The following is a 24,548-nucleotide window of genomic DNA, read 5'->3' on the forward strand; positions in this document are numbered from 1 at the left end:
GATATCTTTATATAAAAGCAAAACACTGCAGATTCTGTAAATCTGCAAAAAAAACAAAAAGTGCTGGAAATACTCAGCAGGCCTGGCAGCATCTGCGGAGAGAGAAGCAAAGTTAACATTTCAGATCAGTGACTTTTCATCAGAACTGGCAAAGGTTAGAAAAGAATTCAGTTTTAAGCAAGTGAAGGGGAGGGGGGTGGGGGAAAGAGAACAAAGGGGAAGGTGATTTATAGGGCAGGACAGATTAAATAACAAAGCTGTCCTGGGACAAAGGCAAAGCGTGTGTTAATGCTTGTGATGAAAGACAAAGCATTAGTCCAGAGAAACTGTTGGCAGTGGAATAATGAGCAGCTCTGACTGCATGAAAAGCAGGCACATGGTTAAAAAATATTTTAAAAAGGCCAGTCGTGCTCTGAAGTAATGAACTCAATGTTCAGTCCGCAAGGCTGTACAGTGCCTAATCGAAAGATCAGATGCTGCTCCTTGAGCTTGCGCTGATGTTCACTGGAACACTGCAGCGGGCCAAAGGCAGAAATGTTGGCATGACAGCAGGGGGGAGTATTGAAATGGCAAGCAACCGGAAGCTCGGGGTCATGCTTTCGGACTGAGCGGAGGTGTTCAGCAAAGCGGTCACCCAATCTGCGTTTGGTCTCCGCAATGTAGAGGGGATCACATAGTGAGCAGCGAATACAGTATACTACATTGAAAGAAATACAAATAAATCGCTGCTTCACCCGAGAGGAATGTTTGGGGCCTTGGACGGTGAGGAGAGAGGAAGTAAAAGGGGAGGTATTACACCTCTTCTGATTGCATTGGAAGGTGCCGTGGGAAGGGGCAAGATGTCAGGGGTGACAGAGGAGTAGACCAGGGTGTTGTGAAGGGAATGATCCCTTTGGAATGCTGACAGGGGAGGGGAGGGGAAGATGCATTTGGTAGTGGCATTATGCTGAAGGTGGCGGAAATGGTGGAGGCTGATCCTCTGGATGTGGAGGCTGGTGGGGTTAAAAGTGAGGACAAGGAGAATCCTGTCGCGGTTCTGGGAGGGAGGGGAAGGCGTGAGGGCAGAAGTGCAGGAAATGGGTCAGACATGGTTGAAGGCCCTGTCAACCACAGTGGGGGGGGGAATCCTCGGTTGAGGAAAAAGGAAGACCTATCAGAGGCGCTGTTGTGGAAGGTTGAATCATCAGAGCAGATGTGTCGGAGTCAAAGAAACTGGGAGAATGGAAATGGAGTCCTTACAGGAGGCAGGGTGTGAAGAAGTGTAGTCGAGGTAGCTGTGGGAGTCGGTAGGCTTATAATGAATATGAGTGGACAGCCTATCCCTGGAGATGGACCATGTAAAGGTGAGAGAAGGGTGGAAATTGGAGGCAAAGTTGATAAAAGTTTTCCAGTTTGGGACGGGAGCAGGAAACGGCACCGATACAGTCATCAATGTACTGGAAAGAGTTGGGGGAGGGGGCCTGAGTAGGACTGGAACAAGGAATGTTCGACATATCCCACAAAAAGACAGGCATAACTAGAACCCATGCGGGTTCCCACAGCAACACCTTTTACTTGAAGGAAGTGAGTGGAGTTGGAGAAGTTGTTCGTGTGAGAACTTCAGCCAGGCAGAGGAGGATGGTGGTGGATGGGGATTTGTTGGGCCTCTCTGTTCAAGGAAGAAGCGGAGAGCACTCAAACCGTCCTGGTGGGGGTTGGAGGTGTAGAGAGATTGGACGTCCATAGTGAAGAGCAGGCAGTTAGGGCTAGGAAACAGGAAATTGTCAAAGTGACGTAGGGCGTCACGGATGTAGGTGGGAAAAGACTGGACCAGGGGAGAAAAGAGTCAAAATAGGAAGAAATAAGTTCAGTGGGGCAGCAACAGGCTGCAACGATGGGTCTCCCTGGACAGTCCTGTTTGTGGATTTTAGGAAGGAGATAGAAGCGGGCTGTCTGGAGTTCAGGCTGAAAGCTGTAGAGGGAAGATCTCCGGAGGTCAGTGACAATCCTGTGGACAGTAGCCTGATGTTCAGTAGTGGGGTCATGGTTCAGGTGGAGGTGGTAAGCAGTGTCGGAGAGTTGGCCCTCAGCCTCTGCAAGGTAAAGGTCGGTACACCAGGACAACAACAGCACCACCCATCACAATGTCGGGGTTAGACCTGAGAGAACGGAGTGCCGCAAGTTCAGAGGGAGACAGGTTACAGTGAGCGAGGGGAGCAGAGAAATTGAGATGGCCGATGTCTCGCCGACAGTTCTCAATGAAAAGATCAAGAATGGCTAAGAGGCCAGAGGGAGGGGCCCAGGTGAAGGGCAAATGCTGGAGCTGGGTGAATGGGTCCGCTGGTCGGTGGAAAGAACTCCTGGTCGAAGTAGTGAGCACGGTGGCAAAGGCGATGGAAGAAAAGCTCAACACCATGCCAAGCGCGAAATTCATTGAGGTGGGGACAAAAGGGGATAAAACTGAGTCCTAAGCTGAGTACAGATCGTTCAGCATCAGAGAGGGGAAGGGCAGAGGGTATAGTGAATACACGGCAAATATCTTTTACCAGTTGCATGATCAGGAAAGTAGTATTCCAATATTAAAAATACAAATGTGAAAACAACAGGTACTTACCCTAACAGCTCTCCCCAGAATACTGGATATGTAGATTAGAAATAAAAAAAAAGTGTGTTGCTATATTCAATTAACGCAAAAAGCCAGATAAACATTTAATTGAAAATATTTAAGGATACAGGGAAAGGAAGACAGATGAAATACTCAATGTAACATAACAGTTTCTGTACTGCTGAGACTTCTTTTGGGGTGGGGGGTGGAGCATGGTAGGGATAGAGAACTTGATTCAGAGCTACCAGTTGAACAGTGCAAATGGAATTTCACTCAATCACCTCTGGGAATCAGAGTATTGGCATAAAAATTCCCCTCCCTATAAATAAATGCAAGTGAAATTGCAGAGAAGGCTCTGTAAGGAGCAGGCTTTTCTGAATATGCTTTATGTGATCTGTGCTGTTTGGCTGGAGTAAATACTAGAAAACTCCTAGTCACAACATACACACAAAAGTGTTCTCAAAATGTCCTACATATATATGAAACCTTTTCAATACAACTGTTGTAAATTTCCTCCAAGAGCCAATGTTAGTGTTAATAGCGCAAAAGCAAGGGTTGGGTAATGTCAGTTATAAATTGTGAAGAAATCCAAGTAATCCAAGGAAAAGAAAATCCCAAAATTTATCCACAAGGTGTTTTGAACACCTATGCCTACTGCTCCAGAAACAAACTGTTTTTAAGCTATTTCTCCTCTTCATCGGCTTTACCTTCAACTGTGTTGCAAGAGATTTTAGCAATCATTTACTCCTCAGGTTTGAACGATAAAAAAAAAATCAGCAATTAGACTGAGATAATTCAATGAATTCCACTGCATAATTTGATTTGTGGAAACTCTTCATATAAACTCTGGTGTAAACATATTCAGTTGAGATCACTTAGACAAAACAATCTCTACAGGGCAGAACTAGAAATATGACACAAACCTGGGTTGTGAATTAGTTTTTGTTATAAGGTTAAAGTCATGACATTTTTAAACCTTCAATCACGAATTAAGCAATTCATGTTAAATACTCACCGCAGTAACTTGCTCATAGCATGTCTGGCAGCATAATGAAGTGGAGTGTTATGTTGATAAGGCTCTCCGTAAGAGGTATTTGGATCCAGAGATTCTTTGAACTGAGGATTGCTTTCATACAGCTGGTAGGCCAAGGATTCATCGCCATTTATGAGTGCCTTGCGAAATTTAGTGGTGGTGTTCCCCATATTTTACTGAGAACTATTGGCACTTTCAGCTTCAGCCACTTGACATGCTGATCCCCAATAGCATGCTTCACATCCTATGGAAAACAACAGATTTCACACAGATGCACTAGTCAAGTAGCAATTCTTTTGCATTTCCATACAAATTATTCTCAATGATTCAACAATCATTGACTTTAGCAATCACATAATGTAGCTTTCATTCCCAATAATCAGTTCAAGTCACTTGCTTGTACGTTTAGTAAGTCATCATAACACAGATGCAGAAGTGTGTACACTCAGGTTCATGTTTTCCCTCAATAAAATAGCAATTACTAATTATTTTGAAGGTCAGTTGTTGCATCAATTTAAAATTATTTGCTCAGAGACAAAAAAAATTCTTTTCAAAGAGATTACACCAGAGACTTCTGAGCTTGCAATCTTCTGTTACTCAATTCTGTTTCCCGTCACACCGTTATCCAAGGTCACAGGTAATGGACCGACAACCACGAACGAGCAAAAATGAATCAAGTACCTAGCAAACACAACTTCCTGATTTCGAGTTTGCTGGTGGTGAGCAACAATTCACTACTGCACTACACTTGCGTTCCAAAACTCTCAATCATGACACATTTTAAAATATTAACTCTTAACCTGACTTTTTTTTGGAAGGAATAAAGTAATGCTTACAAAAATTAACAATCTAAGATGAATCCAATTAAAGTTGCTTTCTAGTACTTGATTGTTATCATCTATGATTTATATAGCATCTGGAATTAATAAAATGTCCTAAGCTGTTTCACAAGGGAAAAGAGACTGTGAGTCAATGGAAGAAAGATGTGAACGAATGCTTGGTCAACTAAATGGATTTAACAGGTACCTTGAAAGGAGGAGAGGTTAAAAGGTTTAGGAAGGAAATCCTAGGGAGTTAAGTGGCTGAAGATGGACACCAATGGTGGAGCAAAAAGACTGCACAAGAGGTTGGTGACAGAGGAATGGAGATTTTTGTGGTGGAGGCGTGGGGCTGGAGAGAATTACCAAGTTAGGAAGGGGCAAGAGGAGGAATCTGGAAAGGGAGGGAGAAAATCTAGTTAGCGTGGACCATGTTGGATCTGTTGACATAGGTAGGAACAGGGAGGAGGTCCTGCTGAGCGAGTATCAGGAGTTAGGAACTAAATTATAAAGCAGGATCTTGAGGGTAATAATCTGAAATTTTGCCTGAGCTACATGCAAATTGGCATAAATACAGACAAATCAGAAGAATTATCATGTGCCTAAAAGGCTAGTATGGGAAAGAGGGATTTCTATACATGGGGCACTGACACCAGTGCTGCGACAGAAACATAGCAGGAGTAGGCCATTCAGCCCATCGAGTCTGCCCTGCCATTCAATATGATCATGGCTGATCATCCACTTCAATGCCTTTTTCCCCACGCTATCCTCATATCCCCTTATGTCATTTGTATTTAGAAATCTTCAATCTCTGCTTGAAACATACTCAATGACTGAGCTTCCACAGCCCTCTGGGGTAGAGAGTTACAAAGACTCACAACCCTCTGAGTAAAGAACCTTCTCCTCATCTCTGTCCTAAGTGGCTTCCCCCTTATTTTGAAATTGTGCCCCCTGGTTCGAGACTCCCCAACCAGGGGAGTCTGTCCCTTTCAGCATTTTGCAGGTTTCATCTCTCATTCTTCGAAACTCTCGAGAATACAGGCCCAGTTTCCCCAATCTCTCTTCATAGGGCAGTCCTGCCATCCCGGAAACAAGTCTGGTGAATCGTCGATGCACTCTCTCTCTGTGGCAATAATATCCTTCCTAAGGTAAGGGGATCAAAATTGCACACAGTACTCCAAATGCAGTCTAACCAAGGTTCTATACAATTGAAGCAAGACTTCACTACTCCTGTACTCAAATCCTCTTGCAATATAGGCTAACATACCATTAGCCTTCCTAATTGCTTGCTGCACCTGCATGTTAGATTTCAGTGACTTATTGATGAGGACACCCAGGTCCCTTGGTACATCTACATTTTCTAATCTCTTACCATTTAAGAAATACTCTGCACATCTATTCCTCCTACCAAAGTGGATAACCTCACATTATTCCACATTAAATTTCATCTGCCATGTTCTTGCCCACTCACTAAGTCTTTCCAAATCCCTTTGAAGCTGCTTTGCATTTTCCTCAACACACATTCCCACCTAGTTTTGTGTCATCCGTGAACTTGGAAATACTACAGTTGGTCCCCATATCCAAATCACTGATATATATTGTGAACAGCTGGGGCCCACTAGTCACAGTCTGCCAACGCAAGAATGACCCGTTTATTTCTATTCTCTGTTTTCTGCCTGTTAACCAATCCTTAATCCATGCCAGTATATTACCTCCTATCCCATGTGCTTTAATTTTGCTAACCAATCTCTTGTGGGGGACTTCATCAAAAGCCTTCTAAAAATCCAAGTATACCACGTCCACCAACTCCCCTTTATCAATTCTGTTAGTAACATCCTCAAAAAACCCCCACAGGTTCGTCAAACATGAATTCCCATTCATAAATCCATGTTGACTATGCCCGATCAGATCATTATTATCCAAGTGTCCAATAATCATCTCCTTTAAAATAGATTCTAGCATTTTCCCCAACGACTGATGTAAGGCTAACTGGTCTGTAATTCCCTGTTTTCTCTCTTCCTCCCTTAAATAGTGCAGTACATTTCCAACCTTCTAATCTGCAGAAACTGCTCCAGAATCTATAGAAATTTGGAAGATGATCACCAATGCATCCACTATCTGCATAGCTACCTCTTTCAACACTCTGGGATGTAGAATATCAGGTCCTGGCGACTTATTAACCTTCAGCCCCATTAATTTTTCCAACACAACATTCTTACTAATGGTAATTTCCTTCAATTCCTCATTCCCTCGAATTCCTTGGATCTCTAATTCTGGGAGATTTCTTGTATCTTCTTCAGTGAAGACAGACACAAAGTAATCATTCAGATTCTCTGCCATTTCTCTATTCCCATTATAAATTCTCCTGACTCTGCCTGTAATGGATCCACATTTGTCTTCGCCAAACGTTCCCCTTTTACGTACCTGTAGAAGCTTTTACAGTCCGTTTTTATATTTCTTGCTAGCTTACATTCATATTCTATTCTGCCTTTATCAGTTTCTTGGTTCTCCTTTGTTGTATTCTAAAATCCTCCCAACCCTCAGGTTTACTACTATTTCTGGAGCTATACAAACAGGACAGGCTCCACCTGAACCAGATGGGACCAGTGTCCTAGTGGAAAGGGTTCATAGGGAAAGGCTTTAAACTATTAGGATGGGTGGAGGGATGTACAAGAAATAAAATAACCCCAAATATAAAAGTAACAGGAAAAAAAAAATCATAGGATAGACTAAACTGAAGGAGAACATAAATGGTATGGAATAGAGTTCTCGAACAGTAGTCTAAAAAGATGGTTAAAATAAAGTAGGAGGAACTGCTATTAAAAAGTAGTTAAACTCTCTATACAGCAATGCAGTGTGCCTAATAAAACAGGGGAACTGGAGGCAACAATACGCTTAGTTTTTTTAGTTTTAGAGATACAGCACTGAAACAGGTCCTTCAGCCCACCGAGTCTGTACCGACCATCAACCACCCATTTATACTAATCCTACACTAATCCCATATCCCTACCACATCCCCACCTGTCCCTATATTTCCCTACCACCTACCTATACTAGGGGCAATTTATAACGGCCAATTTACCTATCAACCAGCAAGTCTTTGGCATGTGGGAGGAAACCGGAGCACCCGGAGGAAACCCACGCAGACACAGGGAGAACTTGCAAACTCCACACAGGCAGTACCCAGAATTGAACCCGGGTTGCTGGAGCTGTGAGGCTGCGGTGCTAACCACTGCGCCACTGTGCCGCCCTTGCCGCTGCAAGGATCCAGACATTATAGGGATTACGAAAGATGTGGTTACAGAGAAATCGGGAGGAGGAATTAAAGATTGTAGGCTATACAACATTTCGAAAAAATAGAGTGGAAAACAGGGGAGGTTGAGTAGCTGTATTTATTAGAGATAACAATGGCAGTAGGAAAACGCAATGCAGTCATCAATAAGACAGAAATAGAATCCCTGTGGATAGGAGATAAAAAGGATCAATAACATTAATAGGGATAGTCATTGGACAACCAAATAGCGGAAGGGAGGTGCAGGAAGAAATATGCAAACAAGTTAGCAAAACAAGTTTAAAAAAAAATCATGGTGGATTTCAACAACCTGAAATTTAATTGAACGGGGTGGGGGGGGGGTAGGTAAAGAGGATAAAGGAATGGAATTCCAAAATTGTGGACAGGACCCCTTTCTAACAGTGTCTAAGATGCCTAATAAGGGAGGGTTCGCCACTGGATCTAGTAACAGAGAATTAAACAGAGCAGATAGGAGAAGTAAAAAGTAGGGGAACATCTAGGCAATAAGATTAGATAATAACTGAGAAGGACACAAGCATCAAGATCAAGACAATAAATTGTAGTAAAGCTAACTTTGAGGTGCTGAGAACAGAACTTCGGAAACAGTGTTCAACAGAGCCCGGGAGAAAGACATTGCAGAAACTGTCTGGTTCAATTTAACAGTAAGGAGCAGCATCCCACTCCAATGAAAGAAAGAGCCTACATTTAAAGAACTTGCATTTATATTCTTCTTTGGGGGCGGGGGGGGGGCAGAGGGGAAGGGAGTGGCGGGGGGACGGGGAGAGGCGGGGGGACGGGGAAAGGGACTGTCCTCTTATTCTGTAACTATGTCCTGTAGTTTGAGATTCCCCCACTGGGAGAAACATCTTCTTCACATCTACCCTGTCAAACCCCCTCAGAATCTTGTACGTTTCAATAAGATCACCTCTCATTCTTCTAAACTCTAATGAATAAAGGCCTAACCTATTTAGCTGTTATTGATAAGTCAACCCCTTCGTCCCAGGAATCAGTCTAGTGAATCTCTTTTGAACTGCCTCCAATGCCAGTATATCCTCTCTTAAATACAGGGACCAAAACTGTACACAGTACTGCAGGTGCGGCCTCACCAACACCCTGTACAGTTATAACAAGACTTCCCAATTTTTAAACTCCAATCCCTAGCAATAAAGGCCAAAATTCCATTTGCCTTCTTAATTACTTGCTGCACCTGCATGCTAACTTTTTGTCTTTCATGCACAAGAACACCCAGATCCCTCTGAGCTGCACTTTTTTGAAGTCTCTATCCATTTAAATAATAATCTGCCTTTTGATTCTTCCTACCAAAGTGCATGACCTCACACTTTCCTACATTAAACTCCATCTGCCAAGTATTTGCCCACTCACTGAACCCATCTATATCCTCTAGCAGATTCCTTATGTCCTCATCACATGCCCTCTCACCTATTTTTGTATCGTCAACAAATTTGGGGATCTATTACACTCTGCCCCCTCCTACAATTCATTAATATTGATAGTAAATAATCGAGGCCCCAGGACTGATCATTGTGGCACTCCACTAGTTATGCCTTTCCAACCTGAAAAAATCCATTAATCCCGACTCTCTGTCTTCTATGAGTTAACCAATCCTCAATCCATTACTCCCAATACCATGAGCTCCTAACTCGTGCAATGATCTTTTATGTGGCACCTTATCAAATGCCTTCTGAAAATCTAAATACACCACATCTACCAGTTCCCTTTATCAACGATGCTTGTTATATCCTCAAAGAACTCTAGCAAATTTGTCAAACATGATTTCCCTTTCACAAAACCATGTTGACTGTCTGAAATGTCCTGCTAGTTCTCCCTTAATAATGGACTCTAGCATTTTCCCAACGGCCAACGTTAGGCTGACCGGCCTATAGTTTCCTGCTTTTTGTCTCCCTCCCTTCTTGAACAGGGGCGTCACATTAGCGGTTTTCCAATTCGCTGGGACCCTCCCGGAATCCAGTGAGTTCTGGAATATTTCGACCAATGCCTCCACTATGTCTGCAGCCACTTCCTTTAAAACCCTTGGATGTAGGCCATCAGATCTTGGCGACTTGTCTGCCTTTATTCCCGTCAGTTTGTCAAGTACTTTGTCCCTCGTGATAGAGACTGTTACAAGATCTTTCCTCCCATTAGCTCCTTGTTTATCTGATATCTGTGGGATGTTTATACAGCGTCCTCCACCATTAAGATCAAGGCAAAATATTGGTTTAAATTAATTTGCCATTGCCCTGTTCCCCGTTATCAATTCTCCAGTCTCATCCAAGGGCCCCACGCTCACTTCAGCTACTCTTTCTTTTCTACCCATAGAAGCTCTTGCTGTTGGTTTATATATTTCTTGCCAATTTACTTTCATAATCAATTTTCTCCCTCTTTATTAGCTTTTTAGTTATCTGATGACACAAAACTAGCTGGGAATGTGCGTTGTGAGGAAGATTCAAAGCGGCTTCAAGGGGATTGGACAGCCTTATTGAGTGGGCATGAATGTGGCAGATGGAAAAAACGTGGAATAATGTGAGGTTATCCACTTTGGTAGGAGGAACAGATGTGCAGAGTATTTCTTAAATGTTAAGAGATTATAAAATGTAGATGTACAAAAGGACCTGGGTGTCCTAGTCAATAAGTCACTGAAATCTAACATGCAGGTGCAGCAAGCAACTAGGAAGGCTAATGGTATGTTAGCCTATATTGCAAGAGGATTTGAGTACAGGAGTAGTGAAGTCTTGCTTCAATTGTATAGAACCTTGGATAGACAGCACTTGAAGTACCGGGTGCAGTTTTGGTCCTCTTACCTTAGGAAGAATATTATTGCCAGAGAAGGAGTGCAATGAAGGTTCACCAGACTTGTCCCCAGGATGTCAGGGCTGTCCTATGAAGAGAGATTGGGGAAACTGGGCCTGTATTCTCGAGAGTTTTGAAGAATGAGAGGTGATCTCATTGAAACCCGCAAAATACTGAAAGGGATAGATAGGGTAGATGCCGCTAAGATGTTTCCCCTGGTTGGGGAGTCTAGAACCAGGGAACACAATATCAAAATAAGGGGGAAGCCACTTAGGAAAGAGATGAGGAGACATTTCTTTACTCAGAGGGTTGTGAATCTTTGGAATTCTCTACCCCAGAGGGCTGTGGAAGCTCAAGCAGAGTATCTTTAAAGCAGAGATTGACAGATTTCTAAACACCAATGACAAAGGGATATGGGGATAGTGTGGGAAAAAGGCTTTGAAGTGGATGATCAGCCATGATCGTATTGAATGGCAGGGCAGGCTCGATGGGCTGAATGGCCTACTCCTGCTCTTATGTTTCTATGACACAAGTGACATCCTATGTGACTTACAAAAGTAAACTATTTTCCTTGACTTATAAAAATCAAAGAATGGTTACAGCACAGAAGTGTTGGCTCTTTGCAAAAGCAACTCCTCTGCCCATTCCCTATAGCCCTGCAAATTTTTTTCCCTTCAGTTAAATATCCAATTCCCTTTTGAAAGCCACAATTAAACCTGCCTCCTCCACACACTCAAGTACTGCATGCCAGATCCTAACCACTCACTGCATAAAAAAAGATTTTCATGTCGCCTCTGGTTCTTTTGCGAATCACCTGAAATTGGTGTTCTCTCTATCCAGCCCCAGGATTTTAAGAACCTCGATCAAATCTTCTTTCAACCTTCTCTTCTCTTAAAAAAAAAAACAACCATCACAGCATTTCCAATCTATCCGCATAACCGAAGTTCCTTATCCCTGGAACTAACCTCCTACATCTTTTCTGCACCCTCTCTGACACATTCACATCCTTCCCAAAACTTTTGTTTCGGCGGACCAGGGGACTGTTGGGTAAGTAAAAACCTATATATTTGGGCAGTTTAAAATAATTTGGGCAGTTTTGTTGCAGCAGCTTTTTCGGAAGCAGAGATAGCGCGAGCGCGTTATCAGCTGGGAAGGTCAGTTTCAGCTTAAAGTAAATTACCTTTTGTTTCGGCGGACCAGGGGACTGCTGGGTAAGTAAAAACCTATATATTTGGGCAGTGGCTGAACCCGAGACACTACACGTGTAGTGTCTCCCACCCGCCCTCCTCCTCTAACCAAAAAAAAGGACTCTGGTGTGTTGATAAGGTAAGCTTTTTTATTTCTTCTGTATCGTGTGATTGGTTAAAAATTTACTTTCTTTTTTTACTTTCTTTTTTTGATTTATCTATTAATTGGTTATTTGAAAAAGACCATAGCAGAGAAGTATCAGAAAGTATTTAACTCATAAATTTATATAACGTAATAAACTAAGTAGAGATGGCTGGGCAGGTGATGTGCTGTAGCTGTATGATGTGGGAGCTGGCTGACCCCATTGTGAACAGCAGGGACCACATCTGCAGCAAGTGTTGGTTGCTGGAAGAACTCCGGCTCAGAGTTGATGATCTGGAATCTGAGCTTCAAACACTGCGGCACATCCGGGAGGGGGAGAGTTACCTGGACGTTGTGTTTCAGGAGGCAGTCACACCTGGTAGATTAAGTAATTCAAATTCAGTTAGTGATCAGGGACAACAGGGTGTGATTGCAACTGAGGCAGGTTGGGGGATCCCGAGTTCAGGAGTGGAGGAGCCTCAGCCTTTGACCTTATCCAACAGGTACGAGATACTTGCTCCCTGTGTGGATGAGGAAAAGGGCTGCGGGGAGGATGAGCAAATTGACCATGGCACCATGGTGCAGAAGGCCATTCAAGAGGGGGGAGCAAAAAGACAAGTGGTAGTTATAGGGGATTCTATAATTAGGGGGATAGATAGTATCCTTTGCAAGCCGGATCGGGAGTCCCGCATGGTGTGTTGCTTGCCTGGTGCCAGGGTGCAGGACATCTCTGACCGGCTTGAAAGGATATTGGAGCGGGAGGGGGAGGATCCAGTTGTTGTGGTCCACGTTGGGACTAACAACATAGGCAAGGCTAGGATGGAGGACCTGTTTGGGGATTAAAAAGCACTAGGAACGAAATTAAGGAACAGGTCCTCGAGGGTCATAATCTCCGGATTACTGTCCGAGCCACGTGCAAATTGGCTTAGGGATAAGAATATTAGGGAAGTAAACACGTGGCTAAGGGAGTGGTGTGGGAAAGAGGGGTTCCATTTCATGGGGCATTGGCATCAGTTTTGGAACCAGGGGGATCTGTACCGATGGGACGGTCTCCACCTGAACCGATCTGGAACCAGTGTTCTAGCGAAACGGATAAATAGGGTGGTCTCTCGGACTTTAAACTAGTGAGTCGGGGGGAAGGGAAAGGGAAAACGACGGAGTATGATGGTAAATAAAAAGGTAAGCAGCAGGTTAACATGTGTGCAGGAGGGTTTAAGTTCAAGGCAGACTATGAAAGAAGCAGAAAGGAAGGATAACTCAGGAGTTATTATTAGAGATGTTGGAAATCATGAGGGTAAGAAAGCTAGCATAAAGGCACTTTACCTGAATGCTCGTAGCATTCGTAACAAGGTCGATGAGTTATAGGCACAAATCATCGCGAATGAATATGATTTGGTAGCCATTACGGAGACATGGTTACAGGTTGGTCACGACTGGGAGTTAAATATCCAGGAGTACCAGACTATTCGGAAGGACAGACAGGAAGGTAAGGGAGGTGGTGAAGCTCTGATATTCAAGGACGATATCAGGGCGGTGCTGAGAGATGATATAGGTTCTATGGAGAATGAGGTTGAATCCATTTGGGTGGAAATTAGAAACGCTAAGAAGAAAAAGTCATTGATAGGCGTAGTCTATAGGCCACCAAATAATAACGTCACATTGGGGCGGGCAATAAACAAAGAAATAACTAATGCCTGTAAAAATGGTACGGCAATGGGGGATTTTAATCTACATGTAGATTGGTCGAACCAGCTCAGTCAGGGTAGCCTTGAGAAGTTTGTTGAGTGTATCCGTGATAGTTTTCTTGAACAGTATGTAATGGAACCGACCAGGGAGCAAGCTATCCTAGATCTAGTCCTGTGTAATGAGACAGGAATAATTAATGACCTCATAGTTAGGGATCCTCTTGGAAGGAGTGATCACAGTACGGTTGAATTTAGAATACAGATGGAGAGTGTGAAGATAAAATCCAATACCAGGGTCCTGCGTTTGAACAAGGGGGACTACAATAGAATGAGGGAGGACTTGGCTAAAGTAGACTGGAAACAAAGATTTTATGGTGGGACAGTTGACGAGCAGTGGAGGACTTTCAAAGCAATTTTTCAAAGTGCTCAGCAAAAGTATATTCCGGTGAAAAGGAAGGACTGGAAGAAAAGGGGTAATCTGCCATGGGTGTCTAAGGAAATAAGGGAGGCTATCAAATTGAAAGAGAAGGCATACAAAGTGGCCAAAAACAGCATGAAACTAGAAGATTGCGAAAACTTTAAAGGTCAACAGAAAGCCACAAAAAGAGCTATAAAGAAAAGTAAGATAGAACATGAGAAAAAAACTAGCACAGAATATAAAGACTGATAGCAAAAGTTTCTATAAATATATAAAACGAAAAAGAGTGGCTAAAGTAAACATTGGTCCTTTAGAGGATGAGAAGGGGAATTTAGTTATGGGATATGATGAAATGGACGAGGCATTGAACAGGTATTTTGTATTGGTCTTCACAGTGGAGGACATTAATAACATGCCAGTAATTGACAAAGAGACAAACGTAGGTGAGGACCTGGAAACAATCATTATTACGTAAGAGGTAGTGTTGGGCAAGCTAATGGAGCTAAGGATTGATAAGTCTCCTGGCCCTGATGGAATGCATCCCAGGGTACTAAAAGAGATGGCGGGAGAAATAGCAGGTGCACTGGCGGTAATTTTCCAAAATTCGCTGGACTCTGGGGTAGTCCCAGCAGATTGGAAAACAGCAGATGTGACGCCACTGTTTAAAAAGGGAGGTAGACAAAAGATGGGGAATTATAGACCGGTTAGCTTAACCTCTGTAGTGGGGAACATGCTTGAGTCTATTATCAAGGAAGAAATAGCAGGGCATCTCGATAGAAATTGTCCCGTTAGGCAGACGCAGCATGGGTTCATGAAGGGCAGGTCATGCTTGACAAATCTTTTGGAATTCGATGTTGACATTACAAGCAAGGTGGACAATGGGGACCCAGTGGATGTGGTGTACCTAGATTTCCAAAAGGCCTTCGACAAGGTGCCGCACAAGAGGCTGTTGCATAAGTTAAGGATGCATGGCGTTAGGGGTAAAGTATTAGCATGGATAGAGGATTGGTTGACTAACAGGAAGCAGAGAGTGCGGATAAATGAGTGCTATTCTGGTTGGCAATCAGTCACTAGTGGTGTGCCTCAGGGATCGGTGTTGGGACCGCAATTATTTACAATTTATATAGATGATTTGGAGTTGGAGACCACGTGTAGGGTGTCAAAGTTTGCAGATGACACTAAGATGAGTGGCAGAGCAAAGTGTGCAGATGACTGTGAAACTTTGCAGAGGAACATAGATACATTGAGTGAGTGGGCAAAGGTCTGGCAGATGGAATACAATGTTAATAAATGTGAAGTCATTCATTTCGGTAGGAGTAACAGTAAAAAGGATTACTTGAATGGTAAAAAGTTGCAGCATACTGCTATGCAGAGGGACCTGGGTATCCTTGTGCATGAATCGCAGAAGGTTGGTCTGCAGGTACAGCAAGTAATTAGGAAGGCAAATGGAATTTTGTCCTTCATTGCTAAAGGGATTGAGTTTAAAAGCAGAGAGGTTATGTTGCAGCTGTATAAGGTACTGGTGAGGCCGCACCTGGAGTACTGTGTGCAGTTTTGGTCTCCTTTCTCAAGTAAGGATATACTGGCACTGGAGAGGGTGCAGAGGAGGTTCACTAGGTTGATTCCAGAGTTGAGGGGGTTGGTTTATGAGGAGAGACTGAGTAGATTGGGATTATATTCATTGGAATTCAGAAGAATGAGGGGGGGATCTTATAGAAACATATAAATTTATGAAGGGAATAGATAAGATACAAGTAGAGAGGATGTTTCCACAGGCAGGTGAAGCTAGGACAAGAGGGCATAGCCTCAAGATTAGAGGGAGCAGATTTAGGACTGAATTAAGAAGGAACTTCTTCACCCAGAGGGTTGTTAATCTATGGAATTCCTTGCCCAGTGAAGTAGTTGTCGCTTCTTCAGGGCATTGTTAATCAAGGAAAGTATTACAGCGGCAGAAAGGACGTTTGAGGACTCGTCTACTGAGGTAGTGTGGGCCGAGGTTAGAAACAGGAGAGGAGAGGTCACCCTGTTGGGAGTTTTCTATAGACCTCCGAATAGTTCCAGAGATGTAGAGGAAAGGATAGCGAAGATGATTCTCGACAGGAGCGAGAGTAACAGGGTACTGGTTATGGGGGACTTTAACTTTCCAAATATTGACTGGAAATACTATAGTTCGAGTACTTTAGATGGGTCTGTTTTTGTCCAGTGTGTGCAGGAGGGTTTTCTGACACAGTATGTGGACAGGCCAACCAGGGGCGATGCCACATTGGATTTGGTACTGGGTAATGAACCCGGCCAGGTGTTCGATTTAGATGTAGGTGAGCACTTTGGCGATAGTGATCACAATTCGGTTAGGTTTACCTTAGCGATGGGCAGGGACAGGTATATACCACAGGGCAAGAATTATAGCTGGGGGAAAGGAAATTATGACGCGATTAGGCAAGATTTAGGATGTGTAGGATGGGGAAGGAAACTGCAGGGGATGGGCACAAACGAAATGTGGAGCTTATTCAAGGAGCAGCTAATGCGTGTCCTTGATAAGTATGTACCTGTCAGGCAGGGAGGAAGTTGTCGAGCAAGGGAGCCGTGGTTTACTCAAGAAGTTGAAGCGCTTGTCAAGAGGAAGAGGGCGGCTTATGTTAGGATGAGACGTGAAGGCTCAGTTAGGGTGCTTGAGAGTTACAAGCTAGCCAGGAAGGATCTAAAGGGAGGGCTAAGAAGAGCAAGGAGAGGACACGAGAAGTCATTGGCGGATAGGATCAAAGAAAACCCTAAGGCTTTCTATAGGTATATCAGGAATAAACGAATGATAAGAGTTAGAACAGGGCCAATCAAGGATAGTAGTGGGAAGTTGTGTGCGGAATCAGAGGAGATAGGGGAAGCGTTAAATGAATATTTTTCGTCAGTATTTACAGTAGAGAAAGAAAATGTTGCCGAGGAGATTACTGAGATACAGCCTACTAGGCTAGATGGGATTGAGATTCACAAGGAGGAGGTGTCAGCAATTTTGGAAAGAGTGAAAATAGATAAGTCCCCTGGGCCAGATGGGATTTATCCTAGGATTCTCTGGGAAGCCAGGGAGGAGATTGCAGAGCCGTTGTTGTTGATCTTCAAGTCGTCATTGTCGACAGGAGTAGTGCCGGAGGACTGGAGGATAGCAAATGTTGTCCCCTTGTTCAAGAAGGGGAGTAGAGACAGCCCTGGTAATTATAGACCTGTAAGCCTTACTTCGGTTGTGGGTAAAATGTTGGAAAAGGTTATAAGAGACAGGATTTATAATCATCTTGAAAAGAATAAGTTCATTTGCGATAGTCAGCACGGTTTTGTGAAAGGTAGGTCGTGCCTCACAAACCTTATTGAGTTTTTCGAGAAGGTGACCAAACAGGTGGATGAGGGTAAAGCCGTGGATGTGGTGTATATGGATTTCAGTAAGGCGTTTGATAAGGTTCCCCACGGTAGGCTATTGCAGAAAATACGCAAGTATGGGGTTGAAGGTGATTTAGAGCTTTGGATCAGAAATTGGCTAGCTGAAAGAAGACAGAGGGTGGTGGTTGATGGCAAATGTTCATCCTGGAGTTTAGTTACTAGTGGTGTACCGCAAGGTTCTGTTTTGGGGCCACTGCTGTTTGTCATTTTTATAAACGACCTGGATGAGGGTGTAGAAGGGTGGGTTAGTAAATTTGCGGATGACACGAAGGTCGGTGGAGTTGTGGATAGTGTCGAAGGGTGTTGTAGGGTACAGAGGGACATAGATAGGCTGCAGAGCTGGGCTGAGAGATGGCAAATGGAGTTTAATGCGGAGAAGTGTGAGGTGATTCACTTTGGAAGGAGTAACAGTAATGCAGAGTACTGGGCTAATGGGAAGATTCTTGGTAGTGTAGATGAGCAGAGAGATCTTGGTATCCAGGTACATAAATCCCTGAAAGTTGCTACCCAGGTTAATAGGGCTGTTAAGAAGGCATATGGTGTGTTAGCCTTTATTAGTAGGGGGATCGAGTTTCAGAGCCACGGGGTCATGATGCAGCTGTACAAAACTCTGGTGAGGCCGCACCTGGAGTATTGCGTGCAGTTCTGGTCACCGCATTATAGGAAGGATGTCGAAGCTTTGGAAAGGGTGCAGAGGAGATTTACTAGGATGTTGCCTGGTATGGAAGGAAGGTCTTACGAGGAAAGGCTGAGGGACTTGGGGTTGTTTTCGTTAGAGAGAAGGAGGAGGAGAGGTGACTTAATAGAGACATACAAGATAATCAGAGGGTTAGATAGGGTGGATAGTGAGAGTCTTTTTCCTCGGATGAGGATGGCAAACACGAGGGGACATAGCTTTAAGTTGAGGGGTGAAAGATATAGGACAGATGTCAGAGGTAGTTTCTTTACGCAGAGAGTAGTAGGGGCGTGGAACGCCCTGCCTGCAACAGTAGTAGACTCGCCAACTTTAAGGGCATTTAAGTGGTCATTGGATAGACATATGGATGTAAATGGAATAGTGTAGGTCAGATGATCGGCGCAACATCGAGGGCCGAAGGGCCTGTACTGCGCTGTAATATTCTAATTCTAATTCTAAACGGTTTTAAAGCTAAGGTAGATATCTTTTTGAACAATAAAGGAATTAAGGGATACGGTGAGAGCGCGGGTAAGTGGATCTGAGTCCACGAAAAGATCAGCCATGATCTTATTGAATGGCGGAGCAGGCTCGAGAGGCCGGACGGCCTGCTCCTAGTTCTTATGATCTTATTAAAACGTGGTGCTCAAAATTGGACGCAATACTCCAGTTGAAGCCTAACTAATGTTTTATAAAGGTCACCATAACTTCCTTGCTTTTGTACTCTTCGCTTCCATTTATAAAGCCCAGGATCTCATATGCCTTATTAACCACTTTCTCAAACTGCCTTGCCACCTTCAAGAGGACAGATGGTCAGCTGATGGTATGGGTGGACATTTGCGCACATACACTCGCAGGTCTGTCTGCTCCTGCACCCCCTTTCGAATTGTATCCTTTATGTTATGTTGCCTCTCCTCATTCTTCCTACCATAATGCATCACTTCACACATCTCTGCATTCAATATCTGCCACATGTCCACCCATACCAACAGCCTGTCTTTGTCCTCTTGAAAAATATCGCTATCCTCCTCACAGTTCATAATACTTGCAAGTTTGGCATCATCTTCAAATTTTGAAATTGTACCCTGCATTAAATATTCATCAAGTAGTGGTCCTAATTTTAAGCCCTGGGGAACCCTCCTTGTATACCTTCCTCCAGTCATAAGCAACCATTCACCACTTCTGTTACTTGTCACTCAACCAGCTTCGTCCCCATGCTGTCAATGTCCCTTTTATTCTGTGGGCTTTGACTTTGCTGACATGACTATTAAGTGGCACTTTATCAACTGCCTTTTGGAAGTCTATGTACACCATATCAACTGCACTACCCTCAACAACCCTCTCTATTGCCTCAAGGAACTCAATCAAATTCAGAAAAAAAATACTTGCATTTATATACTGCTTTTCATGACCACCCAATGTCGCAAACCCATAAAGTACTTTTGAAGTGTAGCTACTACTGTGATGTAGGAAAAGTGGCAGCCAATTTGCGCACAGCAAACTCTCACCAACAGTGGTGTGATAATGACCAGATTATCTATTTTTGCGATGTTGACTGAGCAATAAATATTGGCCAGGACACCAGGGATAACTCTCCTGCTCTTCTTGAAAATAGTGCTAGGGGATCTTTCACATCCATCCAAGCAGGCAGATAGGGGCTTGGTTCCACATCTCACCCAAAAGACACCACCTCCGACATGTGCAGTACTCCCTCAGTAGTGCACTGGATTATCAGCCCTGGAGTCGGATGCAGAGGCAACGGTGCAACCAACTGAGCCACGGCTGACCTGAAATTGCCTTTAACAAAGCTGTGCCGCCTTTCTTCCACTAATCTGCATTAGTCTTGTCTGACTCGTCTGTAGCCTTTGACATGGATGAACACCACCCTCCTCCAACAGCTCTCCACCGTCATCCAGCTGGGTGGGACTGAACTCTTCTGGTTCTATTCTTATCTATCTAACCGCAGGCACAGAATTACTTGCAATTACTTCTATTTCTGTTCCTGCACCGTTACATCTGGTCTCCCAAGGATCTTATCCTTAGCCCTCTCCAATTTCTCATCCACATGCTACCCATCGGTGACATCAAAAACACAGCTTCAGTTTCCACACATGTGCCAATGACAACCTCTCCACCACTGTTCTCGACCCCTCCACTGTCTCTAAATTGTCAGATTGCTTGTCTGACATCCAGTACTCGAGTAGAAATTTCCTCCAACTAAAAATATTGAGAAGACCGAAGTCAGTGTCTTTGGTTCCCTCCACAAACTCCATTACCTCGCCACCAACTCCATCAGTCTCCTTGGCAACTTAGGAGGCTGAACAAGACTGCACACAAACTTGGTGTCATATTTGGTCGAGATGAGATGTCCCTAGTTAGATGCAAAGTAAAAAGATCCCATAGCTCTCTTCGAAAAGCAGGGGACATTTTCTTCCAGGGTGCTCGCTAGCATCAAATGCTCAACTAACATCAAAACAGCTTAACTTTCTGTCACTGCTGTTAGACTTTATTCCATGCAAAATCGGCTGTCCTGTTCACCTATATTCCAAGACTGTCTGCACTTCAAAATAATTCATTAGTTCAAGTGCTTTGGGACCTGCCTAGGAGGTTCTATGTTAATGCCATTCACATATCATTTTCTTCTTTCTGCGAGTATTTACAATTATAGTGATATGATTGTTAATTATTTATGAGTACAGCTCATTACTCAAAAAGAGAGATTCTACATTATCATGCTTAAGATGCACCAAATGAATTGCTCAATAGCTTCACCTGACTGAGCAGTTTTTAGGTACATGTGTAATCCAAGTTAAAAGCTAAACTTGTGCCAATTTACAGCAAAACCTCTTGCTGCATAACCCATTTATTCAACTGCTTGTGAAGTGCTACTTGAAGCTTTGAAGTTCAAAAAAAATCATAGCATTGCATTTTAAAAGCACCTGCATCTTAACTACACCTATTTTCCAAATGAGCTCAAGGAAACTGAATACCAGGATGCCCTTTACCAGCATTGCAAATTGATGTTTCCTCTGAGCTCTCCTCCCTCCTATCCACCCACTGCACCTGCACCAGCATCTCTTTCCCCTGCCTAGCTGTGATGATTTCATTTGAAACATAGGGAGAAGTATCATCTTACCACCCAAGCTCATTTGCTTTAATGAAGCAGTGAGTTGGAGAAAAAAGGTTGCATCAGGACTATTTTATTTTTTTAAATTGCAAAAATTATTCTTCCTGTTGAATGGTCCTGGATAGAGATAGATATCTGGAAAGGGGTCCAAATGCAATCCAATTAAGGAGATTCAGATGAGCTAGCTAAAATTTCAAGCAACTTATAAATGTCAGGAGATCTGAGATCAAACGCTCTTGCACAACACTTAATGACTGAAGTGGAGTAGCCTAAGCTGAGCAACAGCTCACTTTCCACAATTATGGTTACTATTTTGTGTAACCAACTTGAAAAACACTTACGTACCAAGCACATTAGAAAACGAAGGGGGAACATATATTACACTGTGAAAACATAGCCAATACATCATATGACTGGTATCGTCCGAAATGTTATTCTTAGAGAATTAACAAATTGATGTTATACAGTATTTAACCACACACTCATCAGGGAACTCCTCTTTGCTGATGATACTACATTAACATCCCACACAGAAGAGTGTCTGAAGAGACTCATCGACAGGATTACAGCTGCCTGCAACGAATTTGGCCGAACCATCAGCCTCAAGAAAACAAACATCATGGGACAGGACGTCAGAAATGCTCCATCCATCAATATCGGCGACCACACTCTGGAAGTGGTTCAAGAGTTCACCTCCCTAGGCTCAACTATCACCAGTAACCTGCCTCTCAATGCAGAAATCAACAAGCGCATGGGAAAGGCTTCCACTGCTATGAACAGACTGGTCAAGAGAGTGTGGGAAAATGACGCACTGACACGGAACACAAAAATCCGAGTGTATCAAGCCTGTGTCCTCAGTACCTTGCTCTACGGCAGCAAGGCCTGGACAACGTATGTCAGCCAAGAGCGACGTCTCAATTCATTCCATCTTCGCTGCCTCCGGAGAATCCTTGGCATCAGGTGGCAGGACAGTATCTCCAACGCAGAAGTCCTCGAGGCAGCCAACATCCTCAGCATATACACTCTACTGAGCCAGCGGCAGTTGAGATGGCTTGGCCATGTGAGCCGCATGGAAGATGGCAGGATCCCCAAGGACACATTGTACCGCGAGCTCGTCACTGGTATCAGACCCACCGGCCGTCCACGTCTCCGCTTTAAAGACGTCTGCAAACGCGACATGAAGTCCTGTAACATTGATCACAAGTCATGGGAATCAGTTGCCACTGATCGCCAGAGTTGGCGGACAACCATAAAGGCGGGGCTAAAGAGTGGCGAGTCGAAGAGCCTTAGCAGTAGGCAGGAAAAAAGACAGAAGCGCAAGGGGAGAGCCACATGTGTAACAGCCCCATCCAATTTTATCTGCAGCACCTGTGGAAGAGTCTGTCACTATAGAATTGGTCTTTATTGCCACTCCAGGCGCTGCTTCACAAACCACTGACCACCTCCAGGCGCTTATCCATTGTCTCTCGAGTCAAGGAGGCCAAAGAAAAAAAATTGCGAACCAACTGTCTGATCAGCAGAAATTTAAAAATTGTATCAACTATGTCAGGACATAGCTTCTACTCTTGAATTTTTCACTTATAATTTCTCTTGCAGCCATTACAGTGATGGAGCAACGTACGAAAATAAAGAGTTGGAGACTTCCATCTGAAAATAGTTCTGAACTCAATGTCATGATCATATTCAGAATCTTAAAAACATACATTACTGCCTAAAGTAATGGTTAAAAAACACATCCTATATTTTTACGAATTCCTGCAAAACAGCTCGATATCCCACCTTGTTTGGACACTCAGATTTTATTTTCCGACAGTTCTACAAATCGAAAAGTAAAATTGAGTTCGAGCTATTTTGATTTCCTGGGCGAAACACACATGAATTAACTCATAATTTATCAAATTTGAATGGAGCAAAGTTCGATTTGAACACTGACAGTACTCAATGTGCATGAGCGATGCAGCTATCCTAGAGAAATCTGCTTGCCCCAAGGTAGACAGACGAGCAGAACCTGTCCTGCTGAGAAGAGAAATTCCAATGCCATGTAGCCTCAGCTAACAACCTTGTGACCAAGTAGTTCCAGAGTAACAGTTGAAATTTAAAGCCTTTTTTTTTAAGATTTCCCTCATACTGAAAGCCTTTATCAGGCTTCCTAAACTGGCTGCTGAAAGGCAAGTGTAGACTGGATTACTGTTTCTCATTACTTTTTCCTGTAGGAAAGCAGATTCATGTTCTGCAAAAGAAAGCAGAAATAACCTCGGAGAAGGATAAAAAGGTATTCACCAGCAGGTTAGCCACATCCAGGACATTACCATCCTGTCCATATAGGCCATTCACCAGCAGGTCAGGCATGACCAGTATGTGACCATCCCGTCCATATAGACCATTCACCAGCAGGTCGGGCACGACTAGTACATGACCATCCTGTCCATATAGACCACTCACCAGCAGGCTAGCCATATACAGATCATCATTCCATCCAGGGACTTATTCATTGGTACTCAAGCATTAACTAAAACTCGAAATATTAGTCTACTGGGAAAAAAAGACAAGCAAATAGGAGGGAAAACATAAAAGGTTGAAACAAAATATTTGCATACAGTTCCAAATACTTAACCAAGGACATTTCGAGCAAACTATTGGAGTGGGAGGAACAATACAATAGACTATTATGAAGCATACTCCAGGTGCTCACTTGGCTTGATCAAAAACTTTGGATTATTTGTCAGTTAACCAATTTGGGTATATGATTTCCGTTGTTCTATCACTGACTGAGCTGGCAGTCCTAAAGGACATAGCGACTAGACTGGATATGCGGCAGGTGGTGAGGGAACCAAGAGGGAGAAACACACTTGACCTCACCCTCATCAATCTGCCTGCTGCAGATGCATCTGTCCATGACAGTATTGGTAGGAGTGACCGCTGCACAATCGTTGTGGAGATGAAGTCCCGCCTTCACATTGAGGATACCCTCCATCGTGTTGTGTGGCACTATCACCGTGCTAAATGGGATAGATCTTGAACAGATTTAGCAATGCAAAACTGGGCATCCATGAGGCGCTGTGGGCCATCAGCAGCAGCCGAACTGTACTCAACCACAATCTGTAACCTCATGGCCCGGCATATCCCCCACTCTCATCATCATCAAGCCAGGAGGCTAACCCTGGTTCAACGAAGAGTGCAGGAGGGCATGCCAGGAGCAGCACCAGGCATACCTCAAAATGAGGTGTCAACTTGGTGAAGCTATGACACGGGACTAATTGCATGCCAAACTGCGAAAGCAGCATGCAATAGACAGAGCTAAGCGATCCCATAACCAATGGATCAGATCTAAGCTCTGCAGTCCTGCCACATCCAGTCA

At 43.7% G+C, this 24,548-nt stretch overlaps 1 protein-coding gene across 4 annotated transcripts in view; it reads right to left on the bottom strand.

The window, feature by feature from the left end:
• The window catches only part of ankib1a (ankyrin repeat and IBR domain containing 1a), a 166,867-nt gene that overhangs the window by 136,321 nt on the left and 5,998 nt on the right, over positions 1–24,548 (bottom strand). For all 4 annotated transcript variants that reach the window (XM_068012310.1, XM_068012293.1, XM_068012303.1 and 1 more), the window contains exon 2: positions 3,600–3,861. In XM_068012310.1, the coding sequence (XP_067868411.1) occupies positions 3,600–3,787 (188 nt within the window). In that variant the 5' untranslated portion in view covers positions 3,788–3,861. The remainder of the gene's footprint in view (positions 1–3,599; positions 3,862–24,548) is intronic.

Source organism: Heterodontus francisci, chromosome 2, assembly GCF_036365525.1.
Source record: "Heterodontus francisci isolate sHetFra1 chromosome 2, sHetFra1.hap1, whole genome shotgun sequence".
In the NCBI taxonomy this organism is placed as follows: Eukaryota; Metazoa; Chordata; class Chondrichthyes; order Heterodontiformes; family Heterodontidae; genus Heterodontus; species Heterodontus francisci.